The sequence below is a fragment of the Apteryx mantelli genome, chromosome 1, assembly GCF_036417845.1.
Source record: "Apteryx mantelli isolate bAptMan1 chromosome 1, bAptMan1.hap1, whole genome shotgun sequence".
Classification (NCBI taxonomy): Eukaryota; Metazoa; Chordata; class Aves; order Apterygiformes; family Apterygidae; genus Apteryx; species Apteryx mantelli.
Window position 1 is genome coordinate 119,037,111 of NC_089978.1, and position 14,818 is coordinate 119,051,928.

Below are 14,818 nucleotides of genomic sequence, written 5' to 3' on the forward strand. Positions count from 1 at the left end.
AAAACACTTTTCACCAAATCTAAACCAGCCAATTTGCTAGAAAAGCCTAACAGCTATAGGGCAAGGAGACTTTAGAAACAACAAACGCCTTCCCTGTATTCCACTGACTCCAGTCTGATAATGAACACAATGGCCACGACTAACAGCAATCTTAGATCCAAACATCTCTTCAGCAGCCTCAAGCGATACCATCGCAATATTCATAAAGGCTTCTTTATCCCCCAGCACACTAACTAGATTGAAAGCACAGGGACTGCAACAGACATTAAGGCAATGGCAGTTTTGCCTTCATAGGAAAATGGGGCTACACAACACCCTGAGGTGCAATTGTAGTCCCAGTAGCTCAAATAGAAAGAGCTCTGAAGATGGAGCAGGCATAGCAAGGCCTGTATTGCTAAGTCTTCAATGTTATGGGTACCCTAAGCTATTTACAGGAAAACTAGTCTGATGCATCTACATAAGAGGCAACTGCTTTTCCCACTGCAGTGCACACGCAAGTACAACACCTTCACTGATCTGTTCAGCTGCTAAGCAGAAAATATAAACACTTCATCCTCCTGCAGCCATGGACATGACAAGCCCAACCACCCCTGCCTGGGGCCCTGCACACCTAGTTAATGCACCTCCTCGTTCCTACACCCAAATTGGCACATACAGGAGACAGTTCTGTGCCATGGACATGGGAATTTCTTTGCTCAAGAGAAACTGCATGCCTGCACTATGCAACAGTGTGTCTATCATGCACTAGAAACTGTTAAGGCAAATAGGTGGAGGAAGTATCACTTGTTCTCTACTCTCTGAGCTTTCTGAAAGAGGCACCCATGCTCTCCAATAAACTTAATGCAATCACCTGGGCAAACATTTAGGATAACTGACATTATGCTAAATGTAATTATTTTGTAAATTAAAAACAGAACTATTAACAAAACCCCAAATAATAGTATCTTTAGAATATGGAGGTTCAATTGAAAGATGATGTTCTCTTTTGTGAGGACTTCCATGCAGATCCAAAACCAAACACACTAATTTAAGAAACAAGCACCAATTCTGCACTTCCCTGCAAACAGCAACTGTTTTAAGTGCATTCACACTCAAATTAATGAATAAATAAGACTACCTTAACATATCAAACTTATTCTGGGTTCAAAATGATCTAAAGAACCACTCAAAAAAGGCTTCCTCCCTTCCTTTACCCCTTTTTACACTACAAGTTCCAATCAGCAATTAAGCTAAAAATAAGAACGTAATTGATGCTTTTCAGTTTTGAGATTAGATAAGGACATTTCCTTTGTCACCTTTGGATGAAAGGAGTAAAAGCAAGATTAGAAGAAACAAAGAAATTAAGTAGACCATGTCACAAAATAACTGCAGTGCATGATGGTGAGTGGCTACATTTGCAAAGCTGAGTAAGCAGAAAGACATGTGAACTTTATCAGTTTCAATAGAATGAAAACAGGGATAAAAAGCCTCAGAGTGGGCAACCATGCAAGTTATTATGCACAAGCAAACAAGGCTTCGACATCTTCACGTGGCATTTACATTTCAAGCAAAGGCCTCCTTGTCCTGAACACCCCCCTCTGTACAGACCAACCCACAGATGCAACATAAAATCATTTCTCCCCTTTCTTGAAAACCTCAGTTAAAGCTACCTTTTCCAAAGTGGGATTTCTCTAAAGTTCCCCCACTACTGCTCTAAAGTTAACACAGACGTTGCTAATAATGAATCAATTTGAAGAAAAGCCTCTATGCAAGCACAAGCTATGTAAGGAACAGGCAAATTTGGGTTCTCTCCTTAGGCAAACACGTGGGAGCCTGGCTGCTTGCTTTTATAAGCCTTGGGAGCAGTTAGGGACTCAAATCACCAGAGATACTTGTCAAAACAACAGTCGGAGAGCAGAGGCAGCAGCAGATTAACTCCTTCATAGCTACTGGCTACAGCACTAGCTCGCAGCAGAGCCTGCAGCTCACGCGAACAGGCAGGGGGGAGGCCATGCAGAGGAAAGCATTGGGGGCTAGATGGCTGAATAGAAGTAGATGAGGGAAGGAAAGGGAGGAAAAAAATCAAAACCTGAACATTTTCCCCCTGTACATATATATAACATGTTTTTTTCAGAAGGGGAATGGTGTTTGCAAGAGAGCTTACTTTCACATCATAAATCTAACTCCACGTTTTGCCAAAAAATGTACTTTTCAGCATGGGGACTATAACATTTGCATTCGCATTTCAGTATTGCAAAATTAGCAGAGTATTTGGAAGAAAACCAGAAACAAGGGAATGTTCACACCTGTCACAGTTTGTTTGCCCTCAGAAATGTCAACACAGGCAGAGACTTTTGAACTCCAGCTGGTTTCTCTAGCTGCTCCAAAGGCAATGATCCATTACGCGTGCATGCACATGCACACACGCTCCGTGTTGTGGCATAACAACTGAACTAATTGTGACCAGCATTCAGCCTTAACGAGAGATCGCATTCCCGCTGGAGAAGCTAGCCAGCAAAACAACAACCTTTTTGAGGACCACACTTGGCCTGGGGATGAAGGGAGTTTGGAGCAAGTAACCCACTACTCCTCTGTCCACTGGAGCAGAACCACAGCAGAAATTCTCCAATTCATTTTGGGACATCTCTGCTCTAGGGATAATCCCTGAACAACTTTAAACTGATATCAAACTAGCTGTCTTTGAAACATAGTCCTCCCTGCCCATGGCTGCTTGAGCTAGACAGTTTAAACAGATCTATCAGTGGACAAACGCATCTTAGCTAAGCACAGGGTTTTTGCTGAAGATTTAACATCTTCAGTTATCCTATTCCTTCTTTCCACATGCAACAAACCCTCTTGCATGACCTCAGACCTAAGCGAAAAAAGTATTGCTTTACCCTACAGGCCATCTGGCCTACATGCACTCTTTTCAAACCAGCATTAAGTAATTCAGGTAACTTTATTTAGCCCCTAAGGCATGGTCCCACAGAAGGTTTAGATACTGACTAGAGCTAGTCCACTTCTTCCTAAAAAAGGTCTAGATCAGAGCTAAGCACTAAATGACTTTTGACTGCCACTCATTTTTTTGATACTCTGGTACTACTGTGCCCATAAACTTCCTCAATAATGCCTTCTAAACATGGGCCTGTAAATATAAAGTGCAAGAAAGAAGAAAACTATCAAACTGGTAGCCAGAGAAGCCTTGAAGTGAGTGGCATTTCCCTTCTCACCCCAAGACAACGCTGTTGCTAGCAACAAGAGGTATCCTGGGGAGACTGGAACAGCCTGAGTCATGAAAGAGAGCAGTGACCTCAGCATCACTGCTGGATGCCACTCTTGCCACAGTGACAACCTGGCTCCTGGAAGTCTCAGCACAGTATGATTGATGTACTTCCATTTTTCACTTCCTCTCCAAAACTGTTGCATAAAACTGGTTAGTGCTGTTAAGTAGTTATTTCCCTTCACAAATGGTTGCCTTTGCAAGAGGTCATAAATTTTTTTTTTCTTTTCATAACACAAACACATTTCCAAAGCCCATTATCAGGGTTCTGGTTGACAGGGGCCACTCAATAGAAAACTACCTTAGCCATCCAGATCTTTCAGTCAACAGGTGCAGAGTTCCTACCTTGTGTAGCCCAGAAAATGCTGACAGGTGCAGAAGTCACATCTTTGCTCTTTACCCAGCTGTTGTTGTGGTGCCTACTCCATGCAGAGATGACACAGAAATAGTCCCCTCTGTCACTTTCTGAAGTCCACTGGATTCGTAAACTGAAGGTGTCAGCAGCTTTCTTACAGAAGATTATTTCCCCATTCTGAGTCCGCTCTCTGCTCCTGTCCCCAAGCAGTAGAGTCCAGTCTGCATCCATTGTGGCCAGAAGTTCCTTTGTCACCACATCATCACTTGGTAAGCGCAGCCTGTAGTACCAAGAAACTGTGAAGTGGATGTTTGCTTCTAAGTCCTGCGCATTTGCGATCCTGCATTCAAGCTCAGTGGGGTCATCTGAGAACTTTGGTGTTTTAGAAGCATTCAGAAATACCTCATAATCCGGCTCTGCAGAGGAGGAAACCCAGAAAAAAGAGGTTAGAAGTTACAAAGCAGGAGTAAGCAGCAGAGATTAATAAAAATAATAAATAAATAAGAATGCTGCTACCATCCAGTCGATAAGATCACATGAGCTAAAAATCAAGTGCCAGAACATATGTTTTTCTGGCAAGACCAGCAGACTGGGAACTTCGACTCAAGCTCTCGGACCTGCACCAAGCAAGTCTGAAGCAAGCCCCCCTAAGTCCACATTTCCAAACAGGATCTTTTATTTTTCCTGTCTAGTCAGAGCATTTCAGAAAAGTCAGGACAAAAGTGAGCGAACTGAGCAAAAAACACTCCCTTCTCTAGGGCTGGCTCCAAGAACCCAGAATATGGCTTCATTTTCAGACCTCCAGTCATCTTCTGGACCTGTCCAAACACCCAAGGCAGCCTGCATCAGTAGAAGACCAGTTTTTCCTCTAGCTTCAGACTGACGAGAGACATCCTATTTCCCCAGTTTCTCTCCAGGGTAAGACGTCATCTCCCATCTTGAAATGCCTTTTTTTTTTTTCACCCCCACACTTATCCCATCATCTCTCTATAACACACACTAAGAACTTAAAAACAAAAAAAAATGCAGGGTGCATCAGTGTCATCATTGACATCAGCAACAAGCAGAGCCAACAACGGTGCACAGTAAATTCAGCAAGTATCATAATAAATACAAAGTTGGTTAACAGTCAAAGATGCATATATCAGAAGAGCCTTACAGTTTGAAAGTGAAGTACATGCCGTACCTGAGGTTGAAATCCCTCAGCCTTGAAAAGGGGTGCCTGAAACTCATGGGTTAAAGAAACAGGCTGTTGTATTTAAAGCTGAAATAGCTCATTGTCCAAAGCCCAAAAGCGATAAGGCAGTCACGTGACTATTTTTTCCTCAGACTACAGAGACAGTAAAGGAAAAAGATTACAGCAAGAATCCCTCAGCACAAAGGAAATATATGTTTATTTACTAGTGTTAGAATATTCTTCTGCCTTGCTGTCTACTATTATTTGGGACAAAAGAAAAAGACTAGCCTTCCAACTCTTTGGCCAATACTCATCACATGGATTTTGTTATAAAGGTATTCTGTGCTCTATATTTAATTCTTGCTTTATGTTTTATTTGGCATTTTGCCCTCCTAGAAACAATTAATTGAAATTATAATCGGGACACAGAAGGCAACCCAAAGCTAAAACTAAGGCTTAGATCACCAATGAGCTGAGATAATAAAACATCTTAATAGAACTGCTGCGCTAACATGTGTGCACACGTACACTTTTGGTCTTCACAGATGCATAGGATAGAAACAATTCTATTTAAACAATGTGGCTGCTGCTATGCCAGTTTGAAGAAAGGATCTCTCATCATTAGTATTATGCATGAAGTGTCCTTGCATCTAGCAAGAATGAGAGCATTAACACAGACCAGACAATAGAGTGTCTAAATCACTGGGTTTTTGCAGTATTAGATAACACAGAAGCATAAGAATGCTGTTACCCCAGTCCATAGTACCAACTACCAATGATCATAAGCATAGATATTTGCAGATTCTCCATACGGGTAAGGCAAAAGGAAAAAAAAATGCACACAATTCCTCTTCTGCAGCCAAGTCATAGATTAATAATGGAGGCCATAACCCATTTTTGGTATAAGTAAACCCCCACAGATCCTAAGACTACACCACTCTTCATGTCTCATCCACAATAGACTACATTCTTCTCCAGGGCCTTATGGCATATTGCTCAGACACCACGGTTTTCTTCTCATTCCCCCTTCCCCTCCCCTCTCAAAAGGCAAAAGCATTCAAGACTAATAAATATTTTCACAGCCACAAAGACTATGAAAGCAGACACACTTCTCAGGATGGGAACACAAGTAGTAAAGAGCTGAAAAACTGGAGTTCTTAGCTAATCACTTAAGGGATTTGGGGTTTTTTTTGTTTTGTTGGGATTTTTTTTTGAGAGTAGGGAAAGAACCACTAAAAGAATGAGTTTTGACTTCGACAGCACCACACTAGATATGCACTTCACTGTGACAGACACTCAGAGGATTTAGAAAATAATAAAAGACTGGCTGGATAAACCTCATTCCTCCACTGTCAGCTGTCAAAGAACAGTCTCACTGACAGTTCAATGACTTAATACCACAGTAGCTCTTAACTTCCATTAAGGAGGAGGGAGTTAGTGAATTCTGGATGCAGCTGAGAACCTCAAATTCTGGAAAATTCTTCCACTTTCCCTTGTCCTAGCAACCAAGTTTCTGTTGAAGAGATTTTATCCTCTCTTATCCCCAAGTAAGTCCCAAATGTAACAGAAAGAGTAAGGAATACTCCAGCAATACAAGAGTGTACAAGTGTGCACCTGCGCATGCATGAATGTGTGTGCACATGTGTGCTTTTGGGGGGGGGGGGCGCAGCGGGCAATAAAAGGGGAATGTGCAATTGGAATGGCTGAATGGGAACTGGAAATGAAGAGAGTTATCACGTGTGCACTTCTAGCACACATTACAGGTATACTTGAAATGGCCAAGGCTCTTATTGCTCTGCACTTAGTCTCTTCATAATGCTAAATGCAAAAAAGTCATTGTCACTGGGATTTAACCTGGTGACAGAGCCATTTATTTCTGAAAAACAGGATTCAGAGTTGTCTTTCTATATGCTGACCTCATTCCATAATTTGACCTTTGAGGAAATCTGTCTCTGTAAGTGAACAGGACCATTGCTCTCTGTTTACAAGGGGCTCTGACATCAAGGTACATCAGGAGGTTTTAGGCCAAAGTACTTGCATCCAGTCAAAGCTGGGAACAAGCAGAGAGCACCACATCTCTGCCTGTTCTCTTCTGGTTCACATTTACGTTCCTTCATGCTTCCAATACAAACAATACTTTGTGAATTTTAGCAGGGAGCAGGAAGGCAGAAATACCTTACCTGCTGTGTTCTGCAACACCATCAGGGGTTTTATTTATTGTTTCTAAGTTGAAGGAGTTCTTTTCTCTAAGATTAAACAGAGGGATAGGACACATAGGCTAACATATAATATCTAGAACCATTGCTGAAAAGACAAGCTTTTTAGAAGTTTGCCTGGGTTTGGTTTTCATTATTGCTCCCAATAACTTTGCTTCTAAGGATATTTGAATAAAGACAGCTCTCCAAAGCTTAAGAGTTCAGCTGCGGTAATGCAAAGCAAAAGCTTCACAATCTTCAATAAGAATATGACAGTGAACCTCAAACAGATTCATCTCTTGGGAAGGGGGTGTAGGGAAAGATGCTGTTAGCCTGTAGGCCAGGTAGACCAGATAAGCCTGCTGAACCTTCCTTTACCTCCACCTTCTGCTCCTCATTCACAATCTTGTTCAAAACACCAACCAACCGCTACATTGAAATTCAAGAACTCAATGTACAACAACAATTGTTAAACACAATCCCCTCCCCGACCTGCCCTTTGCAGTAAGTTTGGATGTTGATGGTATTAGAGCAGCATAATGGGGAAACATACTAAGATGACTTAGGAGAGAATAAAGAGATCATCAAGTTGCTGTTTAGGTAGACGTTTTTTTCCATTAGTGAATGAAAAGAAGTTACTGCAAAAATATTGCAGGCCTTGGAAGCAAGCCATAAGTTCAAATGCACAAATAATCCTTTGCATGTCCAAAAGCCTAAAAATCCACTCACCTCTAGAATTAAACGATTGAAACACACATCACAAAAAATAAAACTGAATAGAAAGCTAAATACCACAGGAAAAGACATATTAATGGCCACTCTGCTAATCAACACTTCCTGCCTTAAATTAGCAGCTAGCTAGGTCTCTCTCAGTCACACTACTAAGCAGCTATGCGACACGGTCTCCTAAAATGGACTTGTGTGCATTGAGGGAGGAGAATAAAGCAGTATCACATCCCATCCTAAATCTATCTGCAGTGTGTGGTCTCTCTAGTGTAATAAACCACGCCCAAAAACAACCAAAACTTGGAAAGTTATAAGAGTTCACTATGAAGTTTGCATTACAAATAATCATTACAGTATACCATTCATAAAAAACATAGGAACTATTTGATATCACTGGGATATCAAGGGGGATGAAAGGAGACGACATGACACTGGTGGCAGCTTCAGCCCCCAGCAAACTAGGGAGGCCCTTTGGAAATATTTCTCATTTGCAGACTGTTCAGTGACACCAGAAAGTGGAGTGCATGGGTGGAACACACATTAAGAGATCCAAAATGCCCATAATGTACAAATGCAAAACTCCATAAGATAGATCAGTATTTCTATATATGCGAGGGAGATACCTTACATATAGATGATACATAGATACTTGCAAATGAGATAGAAACTTGCACAGAAGGGACCCTACAATGTCCTCTCCCTTTTCTGATGGGACCAAAGAAGGAATGGTATGTTATCCATTAAGTTTGACAGCAAAGCTACTCACCTAATGCTGTCACCACCACACTGACTGGTGCAGATGTTCTCTCCACCACCTTATGCCAGCTCCCATTGTGCAGCGGTACCCAAACAGCTACTTGGCAGAAGTAGTAGCCAGAGTCCTCCACATCCACATCATGCACCAGCAGGCGATAGGAGTTCCTATCTACACGGCTCAGGCTGATGAGGGTCGAGTCACTGACAACAGAATCATGGTCCATGCTCAGCAAAACCTGAGCATCTGACAAGGTACCATCAGGAGATGCAGTGAAATACCACATCACCTCAGCTTGGAAAATACCACTTCTGTCTGTTGTGATGTTACAGGTAAGATCCAGGGAGTCTCTTTCAGTCACAGACACATTTCCTGTTGAGATGAGCACATCTAGGGCTTGGAAAAGAAGAGACAAAAATCCAAACAAAAATTAAAAAAAATATAACTTGTGTTTGTTTTTTTTTTTTAATTTAAGAGTCTACTATAGGTTATCCAACACTTCACATTCTATTACAGAAACTTCTTAAGTAGCTCAGTAGTCCTACTTCCACATGCTTCCTTGACTACTGAGCTACCAAATTGTCTTGATCTACTACAAAAGTAGTATGCTTTATCATTCAAGCAAGGGATATGTGATGGTGGGGGTGGGGGGGCAGGGAGGGGAAAAGGGAGAGAGAACAGTTTTTATAAGTCAAAAACAACTGGTCCAGCATCACCTGGGAAGACTTTGTCCCAGTCACAAACTGCACACCACCTTCCCACAGCACGAAAACAGGTATAGGACTTCCCATTCTCACAGGAAGGTCAAGGTGTTACTGTATTACTCTCAGCCCTCTACCAAAACCACTAGAAACTACATTAGAGCTCAACTTGGTTTCTGATAAAACGGTTTTGAGCTCCTCTAACAGAAGGGAGAAACACAATTTTGATGAGAAGCAGCCATGGCCACATTTTGAACTCCTGACTGACTGCAAGGGTGGGGCAGAAATAGAAGCAAACAGAAGGCAATAATAACTCTACACAGCTAACTCCTTCGCTTACATACATCAGAGACTTTGCAGCAATACCAAGAGCAACTCACAACATATTTAAACTCCTCTTCTGGACAATGACTATTTTTAATACACATAGTACACATGACCACAGTCAGCATTCAACCAGGACCTTCTGCATTCTGTAGGTTATCAGGCTGTCAATAGTTTAGTTAATGAATAAATAAAAGCCATCACTGGATGGCAAGGGGACTTCAGGATCAAAGTGTCAAGGCCAGGACTGGAAAAGCCTGCCTAACTCAGTGGTGAGGAATGAACCAAGAGGGCTGCTTGTACTGTTTGTAAACCTCAGCACAAATCATACTCCAAGTTACATGGTCACCACATGCCTTCACCTGTTCATTCCATCATCCTAAAGATTAGATTTGGATCTCAGTGTAGCACCAACTATTTCCACAGTGCATAATGGAGCTGCACTTAAAGTCTCAATTAAAGCCAGTGGACAGGGCTGCCACAGTAGTAGCTGTTCTCGGCAGTCCTGTGACCAATACAAGGAAGAACACAGACTCCTGCCTTAAACAGGCAGCTGTGCCTCAGGGGCAGAGCAGTGACTTCTGCATAAAACCATGTCCTAGTGCATAATATGTACCCACCTGTAAAAGCTTTCTAGGACTATCATCAGGAATGAGAGACAATCTATAAATGCCAGAGCCGGACTGAGTTTCTGACTGGCTACAACTACAGCCAACAAAACCAAGCAGTACTCCTCTCACTGCTCCCCTCCTGAGAGTGCACAGCAGTTGAACCAAACAGAGCTTGGCAAGCCCCACCTGAGAGGTAAAGCCAAGTGCCCCATCAGGATTTCTCCCATGCTCTTGTCATAGGATTGGATTCAGTAGAAAGGCCTAGCCAATTCAACAGACTAATGACAGAATACAAAATAAGACTCATCTGCAAGGTTAAGAGCAGCATTACTCCAAGGTCTTCATGCACTAGTGACAGGCACTCAGAGCCTGGCAATATAACCATAGAGAAGCACTCCAAGAGAGTTTACCCGAGGCTCCTTTTTCTGTTATAGAAGTGTCTGAAGGCCTCATTTAGGGTTATATCCCTGTTATACAAGGCACTGTTAAAAAAAAAAAAAAGTATATAGAAGTACAAAGTCAGGCCCAGAGATGTCATAATTTAAGGAGATGAAAGTGATGGGCAAGCAGAGAGAAAACTAACAGAAGGAAAAACCCACACTCGCACGGTGGGGTTTTTTTTTTTAGTAGTGCTACTAACACAAGTAGACTCGGCTTTTTTCTTTTCTTTTTAAACACGCACTTTGGATACATTAATTCACCTTAGATTATTTATCTGCTTGTTTATTTTGTTTCTGCAAATTCAACCCCACAGTTTACAGCAGGGGAAAACGAGATAAGTGCAGTACCCAGGTCTGATATTTACAACTCAAGCTCACCTTAGTACGCAGGTGCAGCTCAGACTTCAGATGCCACCACAAGATGCTCTGCAAGTCATACCATAGGATACGCATAGAACAAGCTGCATATCATTTTGCTGGAGAATGACCTCTCTATTTAGAGCAAGTTTAGCCAAAGCTTTCGTGCCCCTGACAAGCTGGCATTGCTGCCAATGACAGAGCCTATCAGGCACTACTACTGGTCCTGGCCTCTCTCAGCCTGTCCTCAGCCACTGATTTAACCTCACCTATTTAAAACAATTTCTCCAGAAGCATGACAGAACGGAGAATTACAGCTCTTAAATAGCAGCCCCTGTCTCAGCAGAGAGCACATGCAAGCTTTACTGTGTAACAGACATCCTGAGAGAGTTGGGGCAAATTGATCCCATCAGATTTCACAAGCCAAGCTCCACCAGGACACTAAAGCTACATCTAAATGAGCTAGTCAAAACCCAGCAGTTCTGGGTCCTCCCATAGTGATTAAAGGATTTTCAATGGCAAAACCACCTTACTGTCTGAGCATTTCCTAAAATACAGTCATAATCTCATATTTCTGAGGGATCATCATTGCCTGTTTTTACACCTATTGAGTGATGAAATGCACCACCCTGTTTTCCCTCCTCCAACTAGCAGTAGTAATGCTAATGCAATTAAGTGCTCAGTGCATCTACTGAAACCTGTGGGCAGGGATATTCCAATATCCTCAGTACAGCACTCCCTGTATTTTTGTCTCATGAACACCTGTAATCTACTGCTCCTTAGTCAGGCATGCAATAATGAATTTAACAGAACCATTACTATCCTAGACCTCTGCCAACACAGTGGAGCAATCAGTCCAGTGCTCCAGTGGCAGTGTTAGAAATCACTGGACAGTACTGGATCATTTGTCCTTTGAAATCATCACCTCCTTCCTCTTTTCTCCCCATCTTTCTAAGCTATTTTAATACATAACATACAGAAAACCTTCACACCTATCACCAAGCACAAGGCACTTTTAGGGGGGAAATGCAGCTGTTTAGTGCTATGGAACAACCTTAAATCAATGAGAGCGCAGAGAGGTAAGTCTGGAATGCTCAGAGGTAAATACAATGCTGCTTACAAAATACAGAAATCAGAGGTGACCAGAAGTGATCTAAGCATGAGGTAAAATCTTCGTCTAGGCATCTAAGACATTCCAGTCAATCCTTCCGCGTTATCATCATCCCCATTTCCCCCAAAATAAGAGCCTGAAAAATCATGACAAGAATTAGTCACCAGCTCAGGGGTAAACAGGCCAGATACCCAAACAGCAGTCTAATTCTCCTGAAAGGTATCATCATTTGGTTCAGCTTACCCAATTTCTACTCTCAAAGTATCACAACCTGGCCACAACACCGTGGTAAGCTACAAGCTTTGACACCCCAGCCAGTCTCCCACCAGTAATACTCACCAGTCTGTTGGATTGCCACACTTGCTATCTCCACACTCTTCTCCTGAATCTTCTGCCATGAGCTATCCGCTCCTCTCACCCACTCACTCACAAGACACCTGTAGGCACCCCCATCCATCGGCAAGGCCTGGGACACAGATAATCGATATGTGTCATTTGCTCCTGTGTCCAAACGGATATCTCCATTGCGGTAGCGTTCTTCATAGCCAGGACCAGGCTGGAACTTGCCCTCATAAGTCAAAGATAAGATGTCCCGCCAAATTGCTCCACTTTTGATCTGCCAAGTCACATGCAGGTGAGTATGCTCTGGGGAGGTGGTGATGGCTGAGCAGCGCAACTTGAAGGAATCACCCTCAGATAGCTTGAGAGACGTCGAGGAACGTGCTTTTGTACCACTCACCACTAAGCCATCAGAAATCACTATTCGAAAAGAAACAAAAAAACAAAACAAAACAAAACACAAAACATACACACAAGTATCATAAAACAGGAGCAAGAAGAGTAGGGAACACCCACACCGACTGGTTCGGCTCTCAGGTACCAAACCACTGCAGATGATCACCTGGACAGTCATTTCTTCTTCCATACAGCAGCATTCCAGGAACAAGAAAATTCAGCTAAAAATTCATCAGAGGAAGTGCCCCACTTTAGACAAGCCAAGTGTTCAACTTCATTTACCCTTCCCCTCACTTCAATTTCTCATCCAAGCAACATCATTCTGATCGCTCCCATTTAGAACCATTTTGATTTTCATGGTAGTAAAAGATAAAACACTTCAAAAAGAGTCTCCTGAATTATTACTAAAGAACCCTAAATGAGAGAGCAGAGCTAGGACACAACTGCAGGAATAACATGCTAAAGGGGGAAAAGGAAGGAAAAGGAAAAGGAAGATTGCTTCCTTCATAGAGAGAAATACCTAAATGACTATAAATAAAAAAGAGAAGACAGGTTGTGTTTTGTACCTAAAGTTAGCCTCTCCACCCAGAGGCTTACTGAGATTAAATATTCACCGACATCTTCAGAAAACCCACTGCTTAGTTTTCCCATTTACATTTACATATTTGCTAGATAGAAAAAAAGTACAGTGGTATTTAGAGTAACAACCTCCCTTCACTTCATCTCACTTCCCTCTGCTGCTATCATACTTCCTAACTTGGGATTTTGGCATTAGGAAAATTAAACAGTAACAGGAAGAAAAACAAAATGCTTATGAGCAACAGAAATTCAACACGAAATGTACATGTAAAATCAGTATCAAGAACAAATTCAGAGCACACCTCACTCTTCAGAAATACCTTTCACTTGGACCTCAGCATCATAATTTCCCTGAACAGTGGCATCAGTGCTGGGTGTGGAACATTTGTATTTTCCTTGATCAGTTGGCTGGATGTTTCTAATCACAAGTTCCACAGCATCGTTGCTGCTCCGCCTCAGTTTGATATCCCCTTGGCCCACACGTTTTTGGTACTCCTCAGAGGTGAACGTAGAATCCCAGGTACTCACTATCCGCATGAAGTCAGTCTCCCGGGAGAATTCCCAGTCAAAGTTCTGTTCACTGGGTCCATCATAGTCACTAACACTGCAAGGGATCACCACCTCTGTGCCCACGACTCGAATAAGAGGACCTTTGGGCACTCTCACAACACGTCCTCTGCAGAAAGCTGAGTAGAAGAATTAAGAAAGAGAGCAGAAAGTTAACAAAGGAATTACTGGGCTGCTCACCTGAAAACCTAGACCAAAAAAACCCCATATGAAATGTCCTAACGACAAAAACCTTTTCAGCAAGGGAGAGGTCCTACCTAAGCTCAGCCTCCAAACATTAACTACAAACACAAACCTACTGCATCCCATCACCTTCAATCCAAAGCAAAATATTTTAGCAGCATAGGAGAATAGTAGAAACCCAAACACAGAAGGATAGATCTTCCTAAAACCAAGCAGACTGCCATAAACACAGAACAAGATCAGATGGACCTAAAGGTTGATCTGGGAAACCACTCAGGCAGAGCTGAATTTAAACAAACAAAACAACCCACAACTGCTCTAATTTACCAGCCACATTGGAAAAGCCACCAGCTATGGCTGTGAACACCAATATACTTGCTGAGCCTTCCCTTCCTATCATATTATAAGTCTTACTGTAGATTAAGACTCCATCCATTGGCACAGAACCACCATGCCATTAAGTATCCAGGGACAGGCCAAGAAATTACTCTCATGTAGAGAAACCATCCATTGGGGAACCTGTCATGAAGCATAGCTTGAGCCCTTCTGAGTAGCATGGAAAAGGGATGTGTTAAAGTCTGAAGGTCTCCTGAGGTCATTTAAAACTGAAATAAGTAGATGGGCACACTGAGCATAACTAGAAGGGAAAAAAATATATTTTATATATAAATATATATATATTATATCTTTGCTCCCCAATTACAGGCAGTAAAGTTTGCACCACACTTCAGCAAACAGTTGAAC

The 14,818-nt window shown here is 42.2% G+C and overlaps 1 protein-coding gene across 1 annotated transcript in view; it reads right to left on the bottom strand.

Annotated features, from left to right (window-relative positions):
• PTGFRN (prostaglandin F2 receptor inhibitor) overlaps window positions 1-14,818 on the bottom strand; it is a 69,768-nt gene that overhangs the window by 27,199 nt on the left and 27,751 nt on the right. Inside the window, exons 2-5 of the mRNA XM_067300085.1 lie at window positions 13,645-14,010; window positions 12,350-12,769; window positions 8,479-8,862; window positions 3,605-4,030 (exon numbers count right to left, since the gene is read on the bottom strand). Of these exons, the coding sequence (XP_067156186.1) occupies window positions 3,605-4,030; window positions 8,479-8,862; window positions 12,350-12,769; window positions 13,645-14,010 (1,596 nt within the window). The remainder of the gene's footprint in view (window positions 1-3,604; window positions 4,031-8,478; window positions 8,863-12,349; window positions 12,770-13,644; window positions 14,011-14,818) is intronic.